We start from the raw sequence: 27,202 nt of genomic DNA on the forward strand, positions 1-27,202 counted from the left end.
AAGGTGCCTGTTTTGAGGGTGGTGTTGATGGTGCCTTGTAGTTTGGGTGCGATGGCGGCTCTGTGGTGAATTTGAGGGGCAGGGGTCGATGGGGGCCCCTGAATGGATGTCTTTTATGGTTGAGGTGATGTCTTCGTAGAGGTTTTTGATCTTGAGGTGGAAGTAGGTTCCAAGTTTGTCGCAGAGTTCTTGGGTCGTGGTGATGTCTGTGTCTACGCTGCGGTTGTTAGTGAATTCCTGGATGACAGTGAAGAGTTCCTTGGAGTTGGTGGAGTTGGCGAGGATTTGGGTGTGGATGAAAGTACTCTTGGTGGTTCTAATTTGGTTGTGGTAGCCCGTCAAGCCATCCTTGTAGGTGGTGTGGTGTAGGGTGTCTTGGTATTTCCCCAGTTCTTCTCGAGGTGTCTGCAGGTGCGTCTGGCTGTTTGAAGATCGGTGGTGAACTAGGTGGCTTTCCTGGGGTGCTGTTTGTCGGGGTTGCATAATGGGGCGAGCTCGTCTGCGCATTTGGAGATCCAGGTTTGGAGTTCTATGGCTGCGATGATGGCATTGGATACCGAAGTGTGGTTGTTTCAGGTGAGGGAGGAATTGAGTTGGTCGTCGATGACTTTGCTCCAGTTCCTTCGTGGTTGACGTGAGGCTGGTTTAGGTGCCCTGGATTTGTCGACTGTGAAATGTAAGCACTAGTGGTCGTTCCATGGGGGGTGCGTTGTGTGGCTGAAGTGAACGCTATTCCTTGCTGCGAAGATGGGGTCGAGGGTGTGTCCTGCCCTGTGGGTTGGTATGGAGACGAGTTGTTTGAGTACGGTGTTGGCAAGTTTGTCGCGAAGGGTGGTGGAGTTGGGGTCGCTGGCGCTGTTGAGGTGGAAGTTCAGGTCTCTGTTGAGTATGTAGTTCATTGTGGCGATGGCGTGGGGTGCGATGAGGACGGTGATGGTGGAAGCGTAGGGAGCCGGGGGGTCTTGTAGTGTAGTTCCTATATTCCCAATAGGCTCTGCGCATTGGAATAATATATCCTATAGATTAGACGTAGGACTAAGGTCAACTAGGTCTCTATCGAATATACTGAACTTAATTGTGTGTGTGCCAGCTAACTCAGAGGTCACTAGAAATATTCTCGAATACACAAGAAGGGATTAGTTTCTGACAACCGCATAAACATGACAACTTTGTTTCCCAAGAATAAGAATATATCTCTCAGAGTCGCGGAAACAATAGATAAGTATTTCACTCAGTCAATCGTGCATGCTTAGTTTCTACAGAGTTGCAGAGAAATAGAGAGACGGGCGTTTGGCAAGAGAAGTGAACTGCTACAATCGTTATGCAGACTGCAACGTATAATGCGTGCAGTGAGAATAGTATTATAAAATAATACTGTTAGAGCATTGTATGGTTTCTAAGCCATATAAAAATACATACATAAATACACAGGCTAAAATTTTCAACTGGTGCTTCTAAAATATGCCTACCCCAATGTACCTAACCTAAGTCTAGTACGAGGGAAGAAGTAAGTATTGTGTAGCATAGGTTTAGTTCTTTTTTGCCAAGAATTTACCAAAGGTTTCTCCAGGTTCTATCAGCTCCATACCTTGGTCAGAATGAAGGAGGTCTGGTATCTCTGTCTCTGGACTTGATTTCCCAACACCCCTTAAGGGGAGCTTGGAAACACTGGAGCTGGATTCTCGGCAGGAGAAGAGCAGCTTCTTGATCAGTGGGTCAGCTGTAGAGTCGGCTTCCTTCGGCACTTGCTGTAGCAAGCTGCGTCAGGCAAGTAGTTGGTCGATCTGCTCCGAACCACCGTAGTTTGCTATAGAAAGTGAAGGTATATTTATACCTTGAAGGTGTTTAGGAATGCCATAGTTTGACGTAAAGTTGGGCATATGAACGTCATAATGAACACCTTGGAAATAGTTGTTCATTGTAAAACTAACTGAGTTCTTGGAGAAATCAATATTCAAGCAAGAGGAAGTCCCTAACTGCTTAAGCTGGTTTTCCAAGAAATCGTTGTGACGTTTGGTACGGGTGAAAGTACCCATGCCTGTATTTGGGTAGCATGGGCTTTGCCTAAATAAGGGCTTGATTTCCATGTCTACATAAGGGCAATGCGAATTGTACCTATAAAAGGGCATGAATCGGGAAAATTCACTCTGAGCTTAAACCGTCACACAACAGTCTGTAAAGGAAGATTCCCCAGAGCGTGGATTTGGGTCTGGTCTGGATCTGGAAGTGCAGGTGTTCAGTGGGGGGGGGGGGGAAGGTTCACTGGAAGTGGTGAGCCGGAGGGTGTTCTTGTGAGCGATAGCGAGGACCCCTCCCTGCTGGTTGGGGTGGTCCTTTCTCTGGATCTTGTATCCGTCCTGGATGGAGGGTGTTGATGTCGGAGCGGATGAGGTGTTGGTCCAGGTCTCCTTTGAGGAAGGCGGTGTTGGGAGAGAGAGAGTAAAGCAGGTTCCAGATCTCCACGGCATGTTTGTGGATGGAGCGCATGTTGAGGAGGATGCATCTTAGGGTGTCGCCTGTGTTGGTTTCTGTGGTGTTGGAGGTCGGGTGGTGGTGAAGGGCTGGCAGAGAACTGTCCGTGGGTCGTGTTCGGCGTGGCCTGTTGGTAGTCTATGTGTCTTCCGTGGTTAAGTGCGTGGAGGACGGCTGTGCTAAAGCGGTGGATGGTGGGAGATCAAGAGTCCATGATGCTGTTCGCAGTCGGGTCACGGTCAGGTCGTGGATGGGGAGCAGACGCGCTTGCCTTTAGTGCGCCAGCTGCGCGCGGCCACCATTTAAGTAGGAGAGGGGGCGGTGCGAGAGGCTGGGAGGCGAGAGCGGGGGCTGTGCAGGGGGGAGGGGCCACAGGGATAGCAGCGACAGGAAAAGGGGTGGAGAACAAGAGAGTTAAAAAATAAGATTAAAAAAGAGGTTACTGTGCGCTGGAGAAACTTGGCAGAGACCCTCAAAATTAGAGGCACAATGAGAAGAAGTTTGTTTTGAGAACCCTGGAATACTGTAAATAAATCTACATGATATCTGCAGAGGAGGTTTAGGTAGATCCGGGATGGTTGAATGTTGAAAAAAGTAGAAAAGGCAAAATGTTTGTGAAAGGGGCAATCAAAGAAACAAGAAATGAAGATGTTGGACAACATGGTGTTTATTTGTTGACAATTAGAACTTAATTAATAAAAAATGGAAATGTGTATGCCTTCCCAAACATATGTAGTCTCTTCTCTCATTATAAATGTCAGGGTATGCAGATGCCAGCTGATGATATCCTGTGTTCAGGGTTTATAGAAAAAACTCAACCATGGGAACTGTTTTATTTATAAGAAATTACCTACATGTTTTTTCAAAAAGCAATATGCCTTTTCAAGAGTTATTTATATATTTTTACACAGGAAGCTCCGGTTTTGCCAAATGGGTCTTATGATGGGAGTTCTCTGGTTAAGTCCTCTGGAAAATTGATGCTGCTACAAAAGATGCTCAAAAACCTAAAAGATGGTGGACATCGAGTTTTGATCTTCTCCCAGGTAACAGGAAATAGTGTCAAACCTTCTCAATAAGTGATTTGCTTCTTAATATACAAGTAGGTATTGTGCACACAAATACACAATTGCATGCCACGAATAACACAAACGGTTATACTCATGCTTGCATGTAAAATAGAAATATTGATACTATTACCACAGTAGTCTAAAGCAGGTACATAGGGCCCGATTCACAGAAGTAACTTAGGACAAAATCCTAAACTTACTAATATTTTGGTATTCACAGAAGACACTTACTCATTTTGGTATTCACAGAAGGCACTTACTCATTTTGGTATTCACAGAAGACGCTTACTCATTTCGGTATTCACAGAAGTTAGGACTCCTAACTTTAGGACTCCTAAATGCCTTTTGTGAATACTGAAAGTCTTAAAATTAGGATTTTTCTCAATTCAGTAGTAGTAAAGTTAGGACTCCTAACTTTAGGACTCCTAAATGCCTTCTGTGAATACTGAAAGCCTTAAAATTAGGATTTTTCTCAGTTTAGTAGTAGTAAAGTTAGGACTCCTAACTCTAGGACTCCTGTACTGTGAAAAATCCTAATGTTAAGACTTTAGGTATTCACAGAAGGCATTTAGGAGTCCTAAAGTTAGGAGTCCTAACTTTACTACTACTAAATTGAGAAAAATCCTAATTTTAAGGCTTTCGGTATTCACAGAAGGCATTTAGGAGTCCTAAAGTTAGGAGTCCTAACTTTACTTCTACTAAATTGAGAAAAATCCTAATTTTCAGGCTTTCGATATGCACATAAGGCATTTAGGAGTCCTAAAGTTAGAAGTCCTAAATTTACTGCTACTAAACTGAGAAAAATCCTAATTTTAAGGCTTTCGGTATTCACAGAAGGCATTTAGGAGTCCTAAAGTTAGGAGCCCTAACTTCTGTGAATACCGAAATGAGTAAGTGCCTTTTGTGAATACCAAAATGAGTCAGTGCCTTCTGTGAATACCAAAATGATAGTAAGTTTAGGATTTTGTCTTAAGTTAGTTCTGTGAATCGGGCCCTCTGTACCATGGCTGAATTACAGGCTCTGTGCTAATGTTTGTTCATCGCATGTAATTGATGTTAATGACTCCAGTACCCTACATATTGTTTGAAGCACAGCCATATTTTGTGCAATGAAAGCCTCTGTACTGCTGCAACCTAAAACTGAAGGCAAACAATTTTTAGTTTCCAATGTATAAACAATTTGCACTTTGACATGCAAAATATAATTTACTAGTTGAAATGCTACTTGCAAAAATAGTCTCACTTCTGCACAAAAATTGCAAAATGTGGGCCAGATTTACGTAAAAAACATGGAACTCAGTGCAGCAGCCAAAATTGCAGTGCTGCTTTGCGGGAAAGGGGGAAAGACTGATAGCGCTATATCTACTAATTGGGCTGTTACATTCATGCCCTGCTCTGGTGAACTTTTACCTACCTTGCACAATGCAGACACCTTTGCACCACAGTGTGCACAATGTCTACCATAGGTTTTGTACTGGAATAGTATCCAAGGCGTCCAGCATTGATAAATCTAGCACTTTAAGCTTACATCACCTGTTTAATGAATTCTCTAATACAACGGTTTAACTCCGTTCTTAATAGCAACTGTAAATACATTTTAGGTGACCAGATTATGCCTGTGTTGCATAACCTTGCCACATTTTGCACACCATTGTAATTCAGTGCAAAAATGGTTTGACATTAATATGCTCCCTGTGCACAAACCTTTCCACACACCATGTAATCTGTCTTTGTATAGTTTCTTCCTTGTAGAGCAGGAATTGAGCAGAGATATCCTTGTCTTCAGATAATTGTTTCCCGACCTGAATGTTCATGTGACAACCAAATGTATTCTGGGAATTGTAGTCTAGGTTTGCTCACAGTTAACTACTTAGACCAACAGACCTAAAAGCAATGATTTATGCATTGAAAGTTCAAGAGTGGGCACAGTGGCTGGGATGACATTGAGTGAGGTGGTCATTCTTTCTGAAGATATATGCATACCAATGGAAGTTCACAAGTTCCACTCCCAGTTCAACTTTCATACTATAAAAGTCAACAAAATATGAACAATTGCATTAAGTAACATTAATATATTTATTAGCATCGAAAGAGACAGCTCAATTTGTTCTATTTGCAATACTAGTGTAGATGATTTTGGTTGTTGTTCTGTTTCTTGTTATCACTTCATTTTTTTCCTCCTTCTTCTTCTTCCACTTTTCTTTTATTCATCAATTTCCTTCCTTTCTGTTCTCTTCCTATTTGATTCTTTTCCTATACATGTTTATTTACATATTGGTGGAATACAACCAAGATATGTGTTAGAAATGGAGGTCTCTAGGTGGCAATTGGTTTGCACCTTTGTCCAAGTAGGGACCCTTCTTCCTAGTCAGGATAAGGGGACACACTACTTACGAAATAACCCCTGCTTAACCCCTTTGTAGCTTGGCACGACAGTCAGGCTTATCTCAGAGGCAGTGTGTAAAGCATTTTCACATAAGAACAGTAAAACAGTGAAAACACTACAAACGGATACCAAACCAGATTAGAAAACCATCCAATACTTTATGTATTTAAAATAAGACCAGAATGATAAAAATCCAACATACAGTACTCGAAAATATGCACTTTGCACGAATTACTTTAAAAGGCATTTCCTTGTAGTCTGTAGCTCCGTACGGGCCTACCGCTGTACTGAAAATAACAGAATCCAACAATTCCTCCTGACCCATCAGTCGTGGGATCGGCAGACTCGTAAACAGTACCTTTTTGTTGCAGCCGACATGTTGGTGAGAGTCTGTTGTGGTAACATTCGCAGTTGTGATGCGAAGCGTAGTGGTGCAGCGTGCAGTGCCCTCAAAGCACAGTGCAGGCAGTGGCTTGATGATGGTCGTCCAGACGCGTCGGTGAGACCAGGGTTTGCGATGCAAAGTGAAGGCGGTGCTCATACTGGTGCTGACAGATCATGGTGCAGGCGACAGAGCCGGTGGCAGGGAGCTGGCGTCAGTCGATCTGGACTGCACTTTGGGACAGGCGGTGCGTCTTGAGACTTACAAGCTGTGCCCCCGAGCCACGGTGTGGTCATGGGTGTCAAAGTCAGCAGGCAGCAACCAAGTTGGTGAGACCAGTGGGAGATGCGGTGGCGCCCTCTGTGGTTCCTTCAGGACAAGTAGCCAGCAACAGATTTTTTGACGGAGTCGGCTGCTTTCCCCCCTCTGTGGCAACTGAAACCATGGTACCCGAGGCAATACCCAGAGATCAGGGACTTTTTTGCAGTCCCTGACACTTCAGAACAGGAGGCAAGCTCTACTTCAAGCCCTTGGAGATACTTTGTATATTCAATATACCACATCCCATTGTGAATTAAACAGTGTGGATCAATTCAATGTTTTGAAGAATAATTTGTGATCTGTATATATTATTCTATGTTCACACTGGGACCCCTTCCTCCTAGTACCTTGGAGATACTCAGCACAAGTAAAGAAAGTTCAATCCAGTCCTTTCACTGCCCAAAGGAGAAGCAGCAACTGCAGGCCAATCCTACAAGCAACAACACAGAAACAGGACAGTACTCCTCCTAGCAGTTCTTCCAGCTCTTCTCATTGGCAGGTTCCTTGATTCCAGTGAGTTCTAAAATTCTAGGGTCTGGGCCAAAATATTTATACTCAGTTTCTCTTTGTTCTTTTAGGCAGAGTGTCTGTTCCCAGCCCAAACCAGTTCTGCCCTCTCTGGCCTGGCTTCTATGCAGGAGGTGAAGACAGCATTGTCCAAGGCAAAGCATGCCCATTCATGTGCAGGAAAATCTCCTCCCCGACCCTAAATGCAGCCCAGGTCCATTCAGCCCACCCCTGACTCATCCAGGAAAGGCAGGACACACCTCAACCACCTCCAGTAGCTGTCTGAAAAGAATGCACATCCCTAGCCACTGTCACTCCTAAGCCAGACAGTCAATCCACAAACCCAGCAGAGTCAAAAAGGATGGCTAAGCAATAAAATACTTACTTTCTAAAAGTGGTATTTTCAAACACAGAACACAAAAATCTTCTTTACGAAAAGATGCATTTTTTTATTCTGAGTTCAGGCATACTAAACCCCATTTCCGTATCTGGTCCCAATGGGAAGATACGCTAATAAGGTGCTATAAGTAAACTCCCATTCTATCCTATGGGACAGATAGCCTTTCCATAGTGAAAAACAAAATATACTGTAATTCACTACCAGAACATGTCACACCAGATCATGTCCTCCCTTTAATATACTTGGCACCCTGCCCACAGCCGTAGCTTGGGCCTACCTTAGAGGTGACATATGTAAGAAGAGGGAAGAGTAGGGACTGGCAAGTGGGTGCACCTACCAGGTCGACATGGCAGTTGCAAAATGCATACAGGCACTGCAGTGGCAGGTCTGAGAACCCTTTACATGACTGCTTGTTTGGGTGGTACAATTAGTACTGCAGGCCCACTAGCAGCATTTGATTTACAGGCCCGGCACCCTCAGTGACCTTTACTAGGGACTTACTAGTAAATCAAATATGCCAATCATGGAACTCACATTTCATAACACAATTTACGATAGGAGCACTTGCACTTTAACACTGAACGGCAGTGAGAAAGTGCGCAGAGACACTAAACCAGCAAAAACAGAGTCTAAAACGGGAGGTCAGAAAGCAAAAAGACAGGGGAAACACGCCAAAAGATGCCAGGTCTAACAATATGTTATTTCCTTTTGAAGAATATTTTGTATTTGATGAGCGGCAGAAGTAATTAAAAAAGATAAACTGCACTGCAATCATACACAGTATGTGATGTTAGAATATTTATAATGAACCATGAAGTATGGATGTTTGTCTCTGAGAATAGAGAAAAATACAGCAGATTTTCATCTGAAGCAACTAAGAACAGGGCTGAGGTTAGGGTGCTTATGGAGAGTGGGTATCGATGTGGAGGAGGTGAGGTTTGAGGTCACTTCTAATGCAGATTCTTTGATGAAACAGAAATATCATTGTAGAGGACATTTCCAAGTTGGGGCATAATATGTGAAAAAAGCTAAAATAAGAGGCACCACAGAAAGGTTAACAATGCCCAGGAAGTGCTGATTGGCAACGTGGAGTGCACCAAAAAAGGCTCTAAGCAAGGTAAAGCTGCTATTCTGTGAATTGTTTTAAAAAGGGATGAATTTGTGTTACATCCTTACTTTGGCAAGTAGCTTATCTGCATGTTTCCTGTGAAAGGAGACAGGGTAGGTACATAGTAGATTAAAGGAATATGTCTGACAAATGTTACAACATTGACAAAGGGGCAAGAAGGCCTACTGTAGGAGTCTAAGTAAAAAAGTGTTCTAATCACCTACTGTCGCTATGTTTATGAGCATTTTGATGGCTTGACATGTGAGAAGGGGCAAATTGTCTTGAGCAATAGGACTATGGCTCCCATGGCTGCACTAGACATGAATTACCTGAAAATCATTCTAGAATTGAATTGAGATGATGAGCTTGGGAAGGGAAGGGGTGAGTGTGTCAGAGAAATAGGATGGGATGGGCCACATGGTTGAGGCATAAGTTGCAGAGAAGTAGAGAACTCCATTTTTTTAGCAATTTAGTTTGGTTATCAAAGACACCCCTCCTGTGATTAAAGGCTTTGAGACAGTCAATGATAAAGGGCATGATATGAGGGATGAGTGTGCAAAGGCCGAACATGATTAGACAGTAGAGAGATTACAGGGATGCCAAAGGAAGAGATGGTGTCTCAAAGGGAAATGATATAGAGGTAAAAAAGTAGAGGCCCAATGCTGAAATGATAGGCATGATAATCAAAGAGAGAGGTCAATTGGAAAGTTGTAAAGAAAATAGGTCCTGGGCTTTTCTGCCATCGAGTAATGGTGAAAGAGTAGTTAGCATAGAAGGATATTCAATGGTGCTAAAGCTTTGGAAATGTCTTGGAGGCCAAGGATACCGGAGACATGTTTATGATGGGCAGAGATACTAACGTTGTACAAGTGATAGAAAACAGTCTCCAAGGAGTCATGTGTGCAAAAAACAGGATTGAAGCGATTCAGTGGAGCACTACAGGATCGATACCCAAAGCTTCTGTTTATTGAGTAAGTCAGTCTTATTCCTTATAATGCAGTAGTAAGTCTAAAACACAACTACTCATAGAAAACACTTTGTTTATCAGGCTCTACTTTTTCACTTAATTTAGAAATAGTAATGAGAGTTGTGAAACTGGACAGTAGTTTCAAGGAGATAAGGAGATATAGAATGTTGTAGAAGCATTATGACAAATGATGACTTCAAGCATTTTATGTAGGTGCCAGATGAGAGACGAAGGTTAAATCGTCTAGCAAGTCTTTGAATATTTGCAGGGAAAGAAGAGTTTAGGGTGCAACCCACTAGATCATCACATTTAAGGATGTGGAGAATCTCAAGAGGGATTCATGGATATAGGAAGAAATCTGAGTACAGGCACTTGGATGAGGAAGTGAGAGGATTGGTGCAGTGAAGAAAATGATACGGCTGATTTTGGCTATGGTGATAGTGTGAGTCAGGGGGATAAACACAGGTTAATACTAGTGCAAGACAATCTCCGGGGATTCAGTTGGAGGTAAGTAATAACTATGTTGTAGAATGAAGCCTTCATCATTGGTATGAGAATTTAAGTCATTTCGAGATCTCTCATGAACTTTCACATGATCACAGAATCAAGTACTCTGATATCTGCTTTGCTAGGCGTGCATAATAATCATGATGGAATGAATGCAAGGAATATTCTAGGTAGGCTCAGTCTTTAAAAGGTCCACACCATTATCAGAGACTGATGTATTGGAACACTGAGTATCCATTCCATCAGAAACTCAATCTCCTCTCTAAACGTGTTAGCTGTTTACCATGCTCTTTGGCTTCTCATCTGATGTTTCACCCAATTGCAAAAATAACTTATTTTGCCAAAGTTGAGTGTAAACATTCTTTAACCTGGCAGGCTTATTCTCCCAACTAGTTGTCAGGAATATTTTCATCAACCATGTGAAGATAAAGAGAGTCCTAAAGCAAGTCTGTCAATTACGATTTCTGTGGCATTCTGATAAGAATGATTAGCTTCTTCATAGGACCCCAGCCCTACTATTTTTTTTTTTATAGTGGGTCAGTTATGTTTAGAATAATGATGCAATTACCATCAATTCTCATTTATTCAATACAGTCTTTAGAAGAAAATCATAATAAATTAGGTTCCAGTCCATCAAGGAGGGGGTCTGTCGAAGAGCCAGTTTTTGAGGTTTCCTTGTGAAGATGGGGAGCGATGTTATCTGTCTGAGGTGGAGCGGAAGGTCGTTTCAGGCTCTGGCCTCGCAGAAGGAGAAGGAGCGGCCTCCCGATCTGGTCTTTCTGGTGCGGGGTACCATGGCGTAGGAGAGCTGGGCTGATCGTAGGGTCCTTTGGGGTGCGTGAAATTTGAGTTGGCTGTTAAGGTAAGCTGGTCCGGTGTCGTTGAGGGCCTTGTGAGCGAGGGTTAGCATCTTGAAGGTGACTCTAGTTGCGATGGGGAGCCATTGGAGTGTGCGCGGAGATGTGGCAGTGTCTTGGCAGGTTGTGGGCCAGTCTTGCAGCGGCGTTTTGGATGTTCTGTAGCTTGCGGGTGAGGTTTTTATTTATTCCGGCATTGAGTGCGTTGCCGTAGTCGAGCCTGCTGGTGAACAGGACGTGAGTGACGGTCTTTCTGTGTTTGAGGGGGATCCATTTGAAGGTCTTACGTAGGATGCAGAGAGTGTAGAAGCAGGAGGATGAGATGGAGTTGATCTGGCGGTCCATTTTGAGCTCTGAGTCCAGAATGATTCCCAGGTTGAGTGCGTGGTCCGTGGGGGTGGGCGGGCTTCCGAGGGTGGGGGGCCACCAGGTGTCGTTCCAGGCTTCTGGGTTTGGGCCCATGATGAGTACTTCTGTTTTGTTGGTGTTTAGTTGTAGGCAGCTGTTTTTCATCCATTTGGAGACGGCTTCCATGCCTTCTCGAAAGCTGTGTGTGGCGGTGTTGGGTTTGTTGGATAGGGAGAGGATGAGTTGGTTGTCATCTGCATATGACACAATGTTGAGTCCGTAGGTTTTGACGATGGGGGAGAGCAGAGCCATGTAGATGTTAAAGAGCGTAGGGCTGAGGGAGGACCCCTGGGGGACTCTGCAGGTGGTATGTGTAGGGCCCGAGAGGAAAGGGGGAGTCTGACCCGCTGCGTTCTGCTGGAGAGGAAGGAGCGGATCCAGTGGAGGCCCTTGTCTTGGATCCCTGCATCATGGAGTCTGTGTATTAGGGTGAGGTGAGAGACTTTGTCGAATGCCGCTGAGAGGTCAAGGAGGATGAGGGCTCCTGTTTCTCCTTTGTCCAGTAAGGTACGGATGTTGTCTGTTGCGGCGAGGAGGGCGGTTTCCATACTGTGTTTTTTTCTGAATCCGGATTGAGAGGAGTCGAAGTTGTGCTCTTCGATGAATGTGCCGAGTTGGCTGTTGATGGCTTTCTCGATGTATTTCGCTGGGAACAGGAGCAGGGAGATGGATCTGTAGTTTTTGAGGTCGGTGGGGTCCGCCAAGGGTTTTTTCAGGAGGGGGTTGATCTCAGCGTGTTTCCAGTTGTCAGAGAACGAGGTGGTTGCCAGGGAATGGTTGATGGTGTGGCAGAGCATGGGTGCGATGTTGTCGGAAAGCTCTGTTGAAAATGTGGAGGGGGCAGGTGTCGGTGGGGGCCCTGGAGTGGATTGACTTCATCGTCTTTATTGTGTCTCCGGTGGTTAGGGCTGTCCAGTTGTCGATCGATGGTTTCAGGGAGTCGGGGTGGTTGGTGAGGGTTCAGTATGTTGGTTGTCTTCGTTGAAGATGCTCTTGATTTTGTGGTGGAAAAAGGTGCTGAGTTTGTTGCAGAGGTCTTGTGAGGGAGGGTTGTTGGTGGAATCGCTGATGGGTTGGGTGAACTCCTTGATGATGTTGAAGAGTTCTTTGCTGTTATGTGCATGAGTGGAGATTCTGTCTTCAATCGCTTTTTTCCTCGTTTTTCTGATGAGTTGGTGGTGGGCGTTGGTGGCGGCTCTGAAGTTGTTGAGGGCTTCTGTGGATTTGGTGTCCCTCCAGGCCTTTTCGAGACGGCAGCAAGTGCACCTGGACTCCCGAAGTTCGGTGGTGAACCATCTAGCTTTCTTGGCGTGGGTGTTGTTGTTTTTCTTGAGGGGGGCTATGGTGTTGGCGCTGTCGGAGATCCATCTGTGCAGTGTATAGCCTAGCAAAATGCACCACAGCATAATCCACCTGCACATATATATTCAGTTTTTTTTATTTTTCTGTTAGCAAGGTGTCATTGTAGTTACACCACCTTTCAGCAGAACTCTACTCTAGAATAGACGCAGATAGCTTATGTCTGCATAATTAGTAAACAAAAGTGGCTAAAAATCTATGTATTGCAATAGAATCCTTTTCCACATTTGTCCTTAGTTTGACAGAAGCTAGTTTGACATTTGCCCTTCACATGGGTCAAAGATGAAAAGATATTTCGCAAAGCTCCTTGAAGTACTGTATCTAAGTGCAGCAAGAATCTACCAACTTTTTACGCTAGGACAACTCCAGTTCATGAGCATCACTTGGAGATGGAATCTTAAACTGCTTTAGTGAGAGCTGTGTTTAGGAAAAAGTTATTGAAAAGTCATGAATAAGACTAATCAGTGCCGTCTTAACGCAAGGGCATGCTGGGCAGTTTCCCATGGGCCCCACGAGCAGTGGTTTGTAGGCCGGGCCCAGTGCACTGCTTTGCACAGGGGCCTATCATGCTGTTAAGATGGCCCTGAAACTATTGGGGTCGTTTCAGGAGCTCTGTTTTAAATTGGTGTGGCTCCTTCTTCCCCAGGTCCTCAGTTGTACCTTCCTTATTACAGGTGGGTAAACTACCAGGTTTCTGATAGTGGTACCTCAGGTGGCTCTAGCATCAGAAACCTTGACTTTGCAGTCCATCTGATTCAGTGCCGCTGGGTCACATTGGTAGATCCCCTGCCCTAATTTGATTTGGACATCCAGCACTGAAATTTCCTGCCTGGTTCCAGAAAGAAAATAGAAAAAATTTTCTAAAGTGCATGGAGAGAAAACTTCCTGCATTTCAGGGAAATTCATTGTTTCATTTTCGGAAACAACCCCGCTTTGTTGAGTCAACCTCAACAACATGGCAGCCTGAATAGCATTCTTTGCTAAACTTCCAACTGTTACCATCTGTGGGCGTCTACTGGCTCAATAGAGGTGAGCATCTCCATGATCGGGCAGGCTGGAAGTAATACCACTAGCCTCTGGATGAGATCAAACTAGATACAACAAACTCCTGGGGTTAATTAATGCACAGCAAGGTAACAGTATTTCCCCGTGCTTTTTTAGTAACCAATTCAGAGTTCTGGAGCACGGAATGGGAATACAAAATTGCTAGACTTTTCAACCCCGAAAACCACTAAGTGTTCCACATTTCCCACTGTGTGGACGATGCAAATTCTTCAATTTGTGTGGAGAAACCCCTGAAAATGAATGCATTTTACAACCGATTTGCAATTTAACACTGTGCACAAACAACGTTTTAGCAAGATTGTGAATTAAGCAAGGCACTCTGCATAAGGCCTCAAGTGTGACCTGAGGAGCATGAACAAATGACAGTTTAAAAGAAGCCCTTATCTGTAATTTCACCCTAAGCCGAAGTCCTTTTGTGGCCCAGCCATGCAAGCGCCATCTTCGTCTACAGAACTTGTTGTAACAACCAGAGGATTCTGCATTTTGCATGGACCTTCGGCCTCTTCCTCAACATGAGCACTTTCTTAATCTTCAAATTTTGTAACTGGGTGCACCTCCACCCTCATACAACACCCCACCAGTCATCACCTCCCCCTGATTCTGATTAAGAAACACTTCCACAGATGCTCATACTTTTTATGAACACTTTTCTACTGCCACAAACCCTAATGGTCCCTACAGAACCTTTTCTGTGTTGACTCGCTATCTAAAACACTACTGAGCGGTTAACTCTACTGGAGTATTGCTTATTTTTTCACCCCAATTATTTTCTAACAACTGTACGCTAATTATGCGTGAGAATTCTCCTGTCTGGACATTGTGCCTTTTATCCAAAGGCCTGTTTTGAATTGTGTGGATGTTGTGAGGTGGCACCTTCTAGTAGCCCTCGGCTGGCATTTCCTCTGTGCAAGAATGAAAATCTAATATTATTCTAGCACATTTTGAAAATGATTGCTTCTGAGTTGTGCCCTCTGTGAGCAGGAACTGCGTGTTTATTTTCTTCCTCATCAATTCTCTTGTGCGAAATCCCTCAGCTATCTCACACTTCAACTGCGAGACACAACAGCTGTCAAGGGCATCTGGCACCTGCTACATTAGGCATAGAAATTGGTTAATTTCATACTCGCGCCATTATCCTTCCTTTCTTTCAATTTTCATGCACATGTAACCGCGTTGTCTCATTGTACGTTTTGCGTCGGCGGCTGGAATATGAGAGCGCGTTGTCGGTAGATTCCACTGTTCATGAATTATGGAAGCATTCGGTACAAATGTGAGAGCAATGAAGGGAACGAATGGCTCAGGGAAAACGGTTTTGTTTTCGTAAATTTGCATTTTATTCTTAAATTTAAAAATGTTTTCTGAAACTCCTCTAATGGACTACAGCGCACAATTACGTATGTAGATACCGCCTAGATGGCCGTGTTGTTCCTTTCCAGTGCCTGCAACCTGCAGGTTACATCAGGATCTGTCCAGCAAATACTGCAGGGTCTTAAAAAAGACCCTGGCAGCCCCTGCGGCACTAGATAAAATAGTTCTTCACCAGTGTCATCTAACCCAAAGTATAAATGTGTCCATACTGTTGTCAGTCAAAAGTACATGGGTTGCCCATTGACCAGCCAGTGTGTTATGTCAGTCCCACGTTTCGTATTTGGTCACCTAACCAACTTGTCACCTTTTGTTTTTTACTTTTATATTTTGTTCCAAATTATTTCCTCTATCTCTGCATGCCTGAACTATTAGCCACAAAATATAGGGCCCTATTAGGATGACGGGGAGACTTAGTCCGCCCGCCATCCTATCGGTCATTGGGACCGCCGGCCATAAGGGCGGGGGTCCAGTGGGGGGTATTAGGATGCGCCCGCCACTGTGGCGGGCGCATCCTGCATTTTTAGCATTGTGGCAGGCGGTGCTCTCAGCACCACCCGCCACAATGCTAAAAATGCACGAATGCATTTGCATTAACAAAGCGGCAGGCACCGCACGGTGCCTGCCGCTTTGTTAATGCAAATGCAGGGCAGTACCACAGGTACCCCCGTGTGCACCCCCCACCTCTCCTTCGCTTGCGGGCCCCCGCAGTGAAGACCGCATGCCTTTCCGTGGTGGCATTGCCGCCACGGATAGGCATCTGTTTTGGCCCATCATAATATGGCTGGCGGTGTCTATTAGACACCGCCACCATATTAACCTTTTCCGCCCCCGCCGCAAGTCGATCGGGGCGGAAAAGCGGCGGGGGGTCTTTCCTTCCGCCACGGACCCCCCAGCCATCCTAATGTGGCGGGGGTCATTTCAGTGCGGATGGCGGGCGGATTGCCCCCGCCAGGCCGGCGGTGGCTACCGTTAGCCTAGCGTGGGCAAACTGCACGTCATCCTAATGGGCCCCTTAGTTTAGATTTTATAAATCACACTGAGAAAAAATACAGTTTCCGTTTATCAGAAGATAAATTAGAGATCGGCTGTTAATTTCATGCTTACGAACTTGACCCCAAACTTGATGACTTTCACCATAAAATACTTCAATTTTTACATTCTCACATGAAACCCCAGCATACTTAAATAATTTTGCTCACAGACTAAATCTATGGCTCATGGAATTGAGAGTGAATTTTTACTGTGTTTTCCCCCTTAGATGGCAAAGATGTGTTTATTTTTCTCATAGATGACAAAAATGCTGGATTTACTTGAAGATTTTCTAGAGTATGAAGGTTATAAATACGAAAGGATCGACGGTGGGATCACAGGAAGCCTGCGCCAAGAAGCCATCGACAGGTTTAATGGTAAGAATTCATGACAGTTTCAAGCCAATTTCACGTTCATACTGCTGCTCTTGCTGTAGTCCCTAAGGCAAAGTAATCTGTGTTACTTGTCAACCCTAAATCTGTTTAGTATTTTACAGCTTTAAAAATGTACTGTGAAAAGTGTTGAAATCCATGAAGTGTTTTAAAAATGACAAATAAACACCAGACAATATTTTTGCAGATAGGAATATATGCGTTTTTGCGAATTAAACACACACAAAAAAATAGAGTTCACATTCAAATTCATTGAGGCATCAAAGAATTGTCAATGAAGAAGAGCTTAAGGATCGTGTTGGCAAAAACAGTCAATGTAAATCAGGGATGAAGGGCCAGGAGAGAAATGGATCTAACAGCAAAATACAAAGTAAGAGGAAGGATTTGACAAAGGCGTGAAAGAAGGATATATTTTAACCGAGTAACAAATAGGCTTGGAAGATTATATTTAGTTTGGATTGGAATGATAAAGGAGGCCTCGTAACTGGACAGCTTAGGCTCGATTAAAAGTGGGCGGAATGGAACAGCAACTGGTCAATATACTGACACTGCAGAGTGAGATATTTATTGGGTGAGATAATTGCCTCCTATTTGAGTTTTCACTTAGAAAATGAGAATAGTGTGTGAAATCAGCTGTTACTATGGTTATTTCTACATGTGTTTATGTTTACCTAAAGTTAAACTTTGGAAAATTACAGGAGGCACAGATTCAACAGTAATACTTAGAATTCCTCTTTATGTATGGTAACAGGGGTTAACGCACATATCAATATTCATCACTGTACTCATAATTTGCTAAGAAGACCACAAATGCAGAACGTCCATGACACTGAAAGAATGCTTGCTTCCTGGAAAGTGGAAGTGCAAGACTGAGTGTGAGATAGGAACAGGGAGGTCAGTACAGAATGAAAGTGGGACAGTAAGTGATCTGAAAACAACATTTAGAAAAAAAAATAGTGTCAAGTGATAAAAAAACAGCCAAACTAGGGGACTGATTCACAAAGGGCCTCTCACTCGTAGAGGCGGCTTCGCAGTCATGGGGGAGTCTCTGCACTAAGGGCCATATCTATCAACCAATTTTGCGTTCGCAAATGGGCCAGTTCGCAGAATCGGCCCATGCGAATCGACTCGTTTGCAAACGAAATATAGACTTTTTACATGTATCAAACTCTATTTTGTGATTCGGTAACCTGTTACTGAATCACAAAATGGTTTTGCGATTAAGTATTTGGAAGGGGCGTCTCTAGGGCTCCCCTTCCAAATAGCGAATCCTAATGGTATGTATGAATGTTTTGTGACCGTGAATGCGGTCGCGAAACATTCATATTTTACCACCTACTACAAGTAGGTTGTATCCCAATTTCAAACAGGAAGTGGTCCCCAAGGGACCCTTTCCCCTTTGGGAATGGTTGTAAAAAGTTTTTTATGAGCATGCAGTGAGTGAGTCGCTTAATTTAAAAGCAATCACAGACATGGTGGTCTGCTGCCCCAGCAGGCCACCATGCCTGTTATTTTAGCGATTTCTAGGGGGTCGCAAATTGCAATTTACCTCATTAATATTAATGAGGTAGGTCAATTTGCGACCCACTTAGGAATCCGTATATGAAACTCATGGAGTTTCATACATTGGAAATAGCAATTACCTAATTGCGATTCTCAGGAAATTGTAATTAGTTAATCGCAATTTCCAAATTTGATACATGTGGCCCTAAGACCGGAATCTCTGCAATGAAATTTCTAATTGTGGAGATTATGCCCGAGTGCAGTGATTCCCCACGAATGCAGAGGGTGTTTCTGAATCAGGCCCAAGGAGTAATAATGATGCCAGTAGGAAACAGAGAGTTAGAGTTGGGCACTGCTGTTGATACCCTTTTTTGCGTAACAAACAAATCACATATTATATGCTTCACTGCCTTTTATGTACCTAATTTCAAGGAACATGCATTGGGGAAAGCGTTTTCCACAGTATCTGCAACCCCAAAGGTGAACTGATGGTTTGAGTTAGTGTGAGGCCGCTCCCCACTGTTATTCTCATAAGCGATGTAGCCAGACTGGGGTTGCTGTTGCTTGAGAGTGTTGGTACCAGCCCTTAAGATGCAGAACTGGAAAGGTAGGAGCAGATAATGGACGCCCGCCCATGGAAAGTGAAAGCAGTGTCAAAGAAGAGTGGCAGGAGTGAATTTAGAGAGGAAGTGAATTTGATGGGGGGAGAGTCACTGCTCAATATATTATGATAAAATGTGCTTCAGCTTTATCTTGCATGATTTGAAAGGTCGATGTTAAATAGGCGTCTCTATATCTTTTCCAAGTAGGCTTCCCAGCTCCAAAACTGGCATAGATGCGGTTTGAATCCATATTAATCAGAAATCCTCAGGTAGGATTCCATTCCCTAGTGGTTAGCAAGCATTTATACTTACCAAGTTAGCAAATGAGGGCCCAAAATGCTGGCAAAGACCCATAAAGAGGAAATGGGTAGCTAATAACCCTTATTCACTCGCCGCTAAGAACAACAACACAATGTAGTCACACTTAAACTCCCCACTTCCCCATAAAAAAGATGTAGCATCACACGAGACTATGATCAGTGACGGTTTGTCAACTCCTAGCAGAACTGCACCATACCGACTTAGGAAGGCACACTGCCACCCCTCCACATCTGAGTGACTTATTAATAGCCCCACCTCCCCACATCTGTACTGGAAAGCCACCATTCCCCCTCTTGTTGAATATTTCACAACCATCGAGAAGGAGATCAGCAGTCGTCAGCTTCTATTCAGGAAACAGGCAGTCATTAGTGTTCATTGGATATTACACTGTGTCCTGCAGATCACAAGTAGCACATAGCTCATTCAAGGTGTTACATTGCATTAAACCACTTGTTTTGAATGACTGACAGGATTGGGACCTGCAGAACCCTGAGAGTGCAACGCATTAAACTTAATCCTGTGGACACCTATACTTTGCAGATTCTCTGCAGAGAACACATTTCCCATCACACAGATGGACCAAACTGATTATTTAGCAATAGGTTATATATTGTGCAGCCATATCCTGGTGAAACTACCTACGAATGACCTACAACAACTTACAAAGCCCACTGTATTAGTCACACACAAGCGCTACTTCACGTAGAAGACCAAAGTCCACTTCTGTGGGGTCTGACAGAGCATCAAGGTTGTAGAGTGCAGCAAGTACTTTATGGTTTTGGTACCTAGAAGTCACATAAGTTTTCTTTGTGAAATTTTCTGAGCCAGAAATATGTTTTATCTGACAACCATATTCTTTTGAAGGAACTTTTAAAATATGGGAACGTGTGTGTGCCTCACAAATCGATATCTCAGTGAAAAAAGGAAGAAAAAGTATTAAAAGGAGGATTTTATCTAAAAGGAGGTTCATGTTCTGTTATGTTATGTTAAATTAATTTTGTAATGCTCACAGCTACCCAACAAGGGTTTCCCAGAACAAGCCTGAAGGAACAGAAAGGAAAGAAGTAAGAGATTATTGATTAAACAACCAGGTTTTTAGGAGTTTACAGAATTTCATAGGTAGCTTTTCTTTGCGAATCGCTGTGAGGAGAGAATTCCACAAGGATGGACCAAGTTAAGAGAATGAACGACCACCCATTCTTGTAAGTTTGATCCTAGGAAACACACATTTTTCCTGGGTCGCAGAACGCAACAGGCGAGAGGGCTAGTAAGGATGGACTACATTTTGCAAATATTGAGGAGCAGTGCCCACCTTGATCTTGAACATATAGTTTAAGGTTTTGAATTTAGCACCATTTTCAACTCTAAGCCAATGCAGATCTCTAAAGGCACTAGAGGTGGAAGACATTCTTGGGATCATGCAAAGCAATCTGGCGGCAGAGTTTTGTACCACCTGAAGCCTCTGTAAAACATCCCTATTAGCTCCCAAATAAAGAATGTTCCCATAGTCCAGTCTAGATGTTACAAGTGCCTGGACTATGGTTTTTTGGGGAGTACTAGGGAGCATCCAGATAATTTTCTTCAACCATTTTGAAATGGTGAAGCAGGTGGCTGCAACTTTTACCGCTTATTGTTTCATGGATAGATTGTCATCAATGATGACTCCCAGGTTGCGGACTTGGGAGGTTGGCTGAGGTAGGAGGCCCATTGCACTGGGCCAGTGTTGGTGGCCCCAAAGATCTTTGTTTTTCCCCAGAATCAGTATCTCAGTTTTGAATTGAAAATCCCAACAACTTTTCCGTAGAAAGGGAGAAAATGATTTGGGTGTCATCGGCGTAAGAAAAGAGAGACAACCCAGCCTCTGCTGCAATCGCTGCCAAAGGTTGAGCATACACATTAAACAGAAGAGGACTTAGAAACAACCCCTGGGGTACCCCATTGGGGAAAGAATGGATTTTCAAAGTAGCCCTAGATTAAAAAACTTGAAAAGTCCTCTTGGATAAAAATGAAGAAAGCCAACCAAGTGCTGAACTGGCAATGCCTAGAGACTGCAAAGATTTAATATGCATGGTGTGGGACACCGTGTCAAATAGTGCGCTCAAGTCGAGCAATATGAGGCCACTGTGTCTCCTATATCCAGATGTTGCCGTAGCATTTCTGTGACTCCAAGAAGAATCGTCTTGGTTGAGAAACCCGCTCTGAACCCTGACACAGAAAAGTGTAGAAAGGTGGAGGATTCAATAAACTGAGTTATTTGTAGATCTACATGTTTCTCCAAAATTTCGGAGAAAATTTGGAGCAGGGAAATTGGCCTAAAATTAGATAACTCGGCAGGATCAGCATTAGCCTTTTTCAGGAGAGGAAGGACCATGGCATGTTTCCAAACAGACGTGACCATGGCCTCTTGCAGTGAAGCATTGAGTAACTCCATAACAATCTTCATAGATGGCAGATCAAGCTGCTGTAGTGCTGGGGCAGGAAGGAGATCCTTATTTAATGCTACCTAAGATTTTTTTAAAGAACTAATATCAAGAGGTGCCCATCATTTCAATTTAATGGAAAGTTCAGCCATAGAAGTGAGCTCAAGGGAGGAAACTAACTGAATAGGGGCCGTTGGCCTAGTTTTATCAAGTGTCAGGTATATTTGTTCCACTCTATTTATAAAAAAGTTAGCAAGAGTGTCACATTGTAATTTGTCTAAAATAGGGGAAGTAGGCTGTGTATCTTAACTGGCTAGTTTTTTAACCATTGTAAACAGAGTACATGAACAGTTCTGTGCATTAGAAAAGGTGGAGGAAACATATGCCGCTAAAGCTGATTTACATAGAGCTTGATAATTTTTTAGAGCGTTTTTATGTCATTTTAGAATCAGATGAATAGTTCATCCTCCAACATCTCTCCAATGCTTTGCATTTGCTTTTTTCAATTTTTAATTGTTCCGTAAACCAAGGAACGGGGGGACGGTGGTTATACAATTTTTTAATGGAAAATGGAAGGCAATGATCAATTGCATTAGAAATCCAACTATGTATAATTTCCAAAAAAGTGATCGACATTTGATCAATAACAGGGGCACTATTGGACAAAAATGTATTAAAGGCTTCCACATCCAATTTACCCCAGTTTCTGGATTGTGATTGAATTCCAAATGCAGGTGTAAACAAATTGGCCAGAACTGTACAGTAGAACTTGACAGAAAAATGGCCTGACCAACATAGGGGAGGAACATGAGAACATTGAATGTGAGATAAATTGGAAAAAATGGGATCTAGTTGATGGCTTGCTGTATGCGTTGGGCCATTATTACAAAGCAGTAGATTCATTGCTGCCAAATCCGAGATCAATGTGCTGCTGATTGTACACTCAGTATTATCAAGATGAAGATTTAAATCACCTAGAATGGTAAAATTAGCCATTTTAAGTAGGTAGGGGGTGACTGAATCTGGGAGTGACAAAGCCCAAGGACCGGACAGTCCTGGGGGCCAATAAGCTAAAGAACCAGAAAGAGTGAATTGAGATGTCAAGGCAAGTTTGAATAAAGCTGCTTCACAACCAGCAAGAGGCAGAACTTCAAATTTACGTGAATAGGATTTATTAAAAATTATAGCAATACCTCCTCCTACCCTTAGATCTGTTATTTCTAACTATTGCATAATTAGCTGGTGCCTGTCTCCGACAACGACTGTTACCAATAGTTTCTGTTGACAGTTCTTCAAGGGAGCTGACAATAATCTGCTGTGAAATATAAATCTGACTCCTATGTTGCCTTTTTTCTTCAATTTTCTTTAAAACAAAACATCTTTGAAAGTCCTCTGCACTAGCCTTCTCTTTTCAAATATAAAATCAAATAGCAAGTAACTTTTAAAATGACTATACTTTTCTCCATATGCGACTGATTATCAAGTAGCATTGGTTGCAATGGAAGAAACAAAGATCTTCGTTGCTTCTTAAATGAAAAAAAGTGACTGTAATTTCATTCCATATATAATGTTTTTCACATCATGTTGCGTTAGCAGAAGTTGTCAGGAAAGCTTTGTGATATCAGCATTTTACTTTTACTGATAGCGATTCTGTAATAAATGTGATAACAGTGCAATTGAGATGCCATGGCTGTACTACCCAAAGCATTGCATATCTATATTTTTGTATTTGAACTGTGTTTTTCATTCATTATTTACAGCAGTGCAATAGATAGCGGTTAATAGCACATTATACAGTTCACATATCATCACTAAGGGCCTCATTACGATGTCAGGCGGACATTAGCGGTCTGGAATCGCTGACCTGCGGTTGGTCAGAAACATCCACTTTGCAATGGCAGCTTGTGTGGCGGGCGGAAAAGAGCTGCAGCACACGCTGCCATTCGAAAATGAATGTTTGTAAACCTTTGGTGCCCCCCAGGCTCCATAGAAGAGGGCCAGGAGGCCTTGCTAGGAGCCCCTAAAGTCACTTTCCGATAACCTTTCCATGTCAGAAAAGCAGACATGGAAAGTCTGTCGGAAACCAACATTGTAATCCCAGCAGCAGAGCTGAGGCTGGCTCTGGCGCCATTCATGGGATTACACTACTGCTCCTCTTTCGACGGGCTCTGTGGGCCCACCAGAAGAGGAGCGGAATCACCCCACGGGTATTCCTCCAACTTTAATCATTGTAATACGTTGGTCGGAGGGAAGCCCTTGATGTCTGGCAGAAAACCTCTGACAGTTTGTCGGATGGCTTTATGCCCAACATCCAAATCAGGCCCTAAGTGGAGGACAGGAACTCTGTCATCCGAATGATGGTTTTGCTTTTAAAAAAAAGCAAATTAGCCTAAATGTAAGACAGAAGAAATGCAAAATGGAGTACAAAATTGGTGCCAAAATGCTGCAATTTCCCATGGACAAATGGGGTGTGTGAGTAAAACCCTGCAGCCTGTCGTGGGCACCCCAGGGTGCAGGGTATTACAGAGGGGTCCCTTAGGTACCCCCTTCGCCCCCATCCGGAGGCTGCAGGATCGCTATCCGACAGCCTTTTCGGGTCAGAGAGGCTGACGCGGAAAGGCTGTTGGAAACCGACATCACAATCCCAAGGTCAGAAGCGTTGGCCATAGGGTTTTCAATACAGTTCCGACCAACTCAAATACTCCGAGAGCCGTTCGGAACCGATTCTAAATGACCGCGCGGTTTCTCTTCCTATCGAGAACATCATAATCGGTCGGGCAGATTGTAAAACGATTGAGTCGGTCAGAAGGGCTCTGACCCAGTAGGGGAGAATCCAAATGTCAGGAGGAGGCTTCCCACTCGACATCGTAATCGGCCCCTTAGACTTTAAAAAAAATGCAGAGCCCTATTTTAATTTACTTATACTGCTATACTTTCTTCCTTCTGACATTGCACATTGCTTGATTTGTTTTGTTGTGTTTCTATATTAACCCCATCCATGTTATGTCCCATTTAGATGGTTCCTATCCTAATGTTTTCCTTTATTTCATGGAGTCCTAAAAGGCTCTGTTTTGTTTTTAAAGTTATTCATTTCTTGTTTTTTTTCTTTCTTTTAGGCACCAATAATACTCCTATCTTTATGTCTCCCTCCTCTTTAGCTGCCTCTCTCTGCAGTCATCTTTCTTCTTGTCTTTCACAAATGGGGAGATGAATGCTTGTCCATTTCGCATCTCGAATCCTCATAACTTGTCTTTCGGTTTTTTTATTTGATTATCACCAAAATTATTTCAACTTCCTTCTACCTCACCATAACTAAAACTCCAATCTATGCCATTTGATCGTCATTTTTGTTTAGCAACCCAACCCAGTTTTACATGCATCTGGCCCTTTTTATTATTAGATAAATCTGTCATCATCTCCCCTTTTGATCCACTGAACTCCTCATGCAAACCTTCTTTCTGTCTCGTTTGATTTATTGTTTCTCTCTCTGTCTAGATTTCCCTCTGCGCATTCTTAAAAAGTTGGCGTTATTCTTAACTTCACTGTTAATATATGGCCATATTTCTCTTTTTTGCTGTAATAAGTTAGTGTGCATTTTCATTGCCATCAACATTAATTTCCCTTCTAGTATCTTTAAATGTCTTACAAAACGTAACCATGGCTACCTCCTTTTGCCTACTTCCCGACACAACATTCCTTTTTATACTTTAATATTTTTTTCTTATCCTTTGTTAACAACTACCTCACATTCTATCAATGTATTAACATTATTTTCTGCTAACTTGTTCGTTGTTTAGTTGTGTGTTATATAGAAATATACAAACTGGTGTACTGCTGCAATAAATAATTTTCTCTTCCAGTTAAAACTTTCTTTTGTATGTCTTTAGATTGTAACTTTTTCTTCTATTTTGAAGATCTGAGCACAATAAGTCTGACTTTACCCTCTGTGTCTTTCCTTTTGACCAGCTCCCGGAGCTCAACAGTTCTGTTTCCTGCTGTCTACTCGAGCCGGTGGCCTGGGGATAAACCTCGCCACTGCTGACACTGTTATTATTTATGATTCGGACTGGAATCCCCACAACGACATACAAGTGAGTTTCTTGTAGTGGTGTATGAATTATGCTGCAGTTTGATCATTGTTCTTGAATCGAGAAAGACAGATTTACTGCCCAAGGCCACACTGTGGCATCTGGGCCAGTTTGGCTTTACATCTCCCAACAGTGTATCTTGTTATCCTTATACAGAGAATAAAGCAATGACATGTTCTTGCATAGTGGTGATATGCAAGTTTCTATAACAGTGTTTGCAAATTTGTGAAGTCAACTGCGTATCGCTTCACAACAGTGCATATCATGGACACAGGCATAGACTTACTCAAAAAAGGTGGCAAAGTAGTACACGCATTGGCAAAGACAATAGGCCTGCTGTTTACATGTGCAAATGCTGTTCATCACATTAAAACCTGTCCCAATGACTTGCCAGTGCAGGAAACAGTTAGCTTTCTGATTAGAATGCATGTAGGTGATTCAAAATTAAATGTTTTTTTGTCAAATTATAGGCAGTAGTATTTATTGTCAGATTAATAAAAAATCATTACAAAATGTTGTTTTACAGTACATACAAAAAGAAACAAATTACGAACTCAAATACATAAAATAACTCCTTAAACATGAGCGTTCATTTATCCTCAACAAAAATCAAAAACAGGGTTCATAAAAATGCCAAGTGCTTGAAACAGGGAACACAACTGTGTATAAATTCCCTATTCAGAGACATTCAGCCACCTTGCAATTATTGCCACCGGCAGGAGACCATACAAATGTTAAAGTGCCACGTGTTTATTTGGTCAATGTAAACACCATAAATAGGTTTTTACAATAATTCAAAGTGCCACGTGCTTATTTATTCTTTTTTCAATATCAACACAACAAATTGTCATTTTACAGTACATACAAAATAGCTTACATGATAATTACAACACTACAGCTTTAGACATGTAAATACATTAGTTATAATGAAAAAAAAGTGGTATGTGCCTAGGATATAGAACTGTGAGTATCTGATTACATAGTTTATTCAGGCTGTAGCCAAGAAGGTGGCAAGTGCATATACTTATAAGTGGAAAAGAAGTTTAAGTCACATAGTAAGACAATAATCCCTCAATGTTATAAAAATAGAAGAAATAATAATATTTAAACTGCTGATGCAAGCATTCTTTCCACAGTTATCAAAAACGTTATCAACTGGCAAGTTAGTGAGATTGAAGCTTCAGATAAACATAAAATAATACCCTTACGAGCGGCTCTCACCCCTACATTAAGAACGGAGGGTTTTAAAATAGCATGATGTGCGTTAGGCAGGATTGGGCAGACACAAACAAGGTGCAATAGACACCCAGTCCACAATCCCTAGTTGTCCATTTCGGAATTCATTTCAGCATGCCATCTTTCATGGGATACCTGCCAAGTCGTATTTTTAAATATTATTATACGGGAGGAAAAGAAAGTAGTCAAATAAGGCTGGATTCCTATATTCTAATGTGAATTGATCACCGTCCAGCCGTGCTTGTTTGCAGATAAAGCCTCTTTATATGCAATAAATGAGTTCGTTTTTAGCAATCTGTCTAAAAGCTGTTTAAAACTGAGCTTATTCATTTTCAGAGACCCTAGCTGCAGATCAAAACTCTGGAAACATGTTAAAATATAGTCTCTCCCAGCCACAGCATCATCTGAGTGGTTTATTTCAAATAGTTATTTGCTAA

At 42.7% G+C, this 27,202-nt stretch overlaps 1 protein-coding gene across 1 annotated transcript in view; it reads left to right on the forward strand.

Annotated features, from left to right (window-relative positions):
* Positions 1-27,202, forward strand: part of CHD5 (chromodomain helicase DNA binding protein 5) — a 1,029,381-nt gene that overhangs the window by 560,367 nt on the left and 441,812 nt on the right. The window contains exons 20-22 of the mRNA XM_086921723.1: positions 3,384-3,515; positions 16,463-16,580; positions 25,408-25,532. Of these exons, the coding sequence (XP_086777849.1) occupies positions 3,384-3,515; positions 16,463-16,580; positions 25,408-25,532 (375 nt within the window). The remainder of the gene's footprint in view (positions 1-3,383; positions 3,516-16,462; positions 16,581-25,407; positions 25,533-27,202) is intronic.

The sequence above is a fragment of the Lissotriton vulgaris genome, chromosome 5 (assembly GCF_964263255.1).
Source record: "Lissotriton vulgaris chromosome 5, aLisVul1.2, whole genome shotgun sequence".
Classification (NCBI taxonomy): Eukaryota; Metazoa; Chordata; class Amphibia; order Caudata; family Salamandridae; genus Lissotriton; species Lissotriton vulgaris.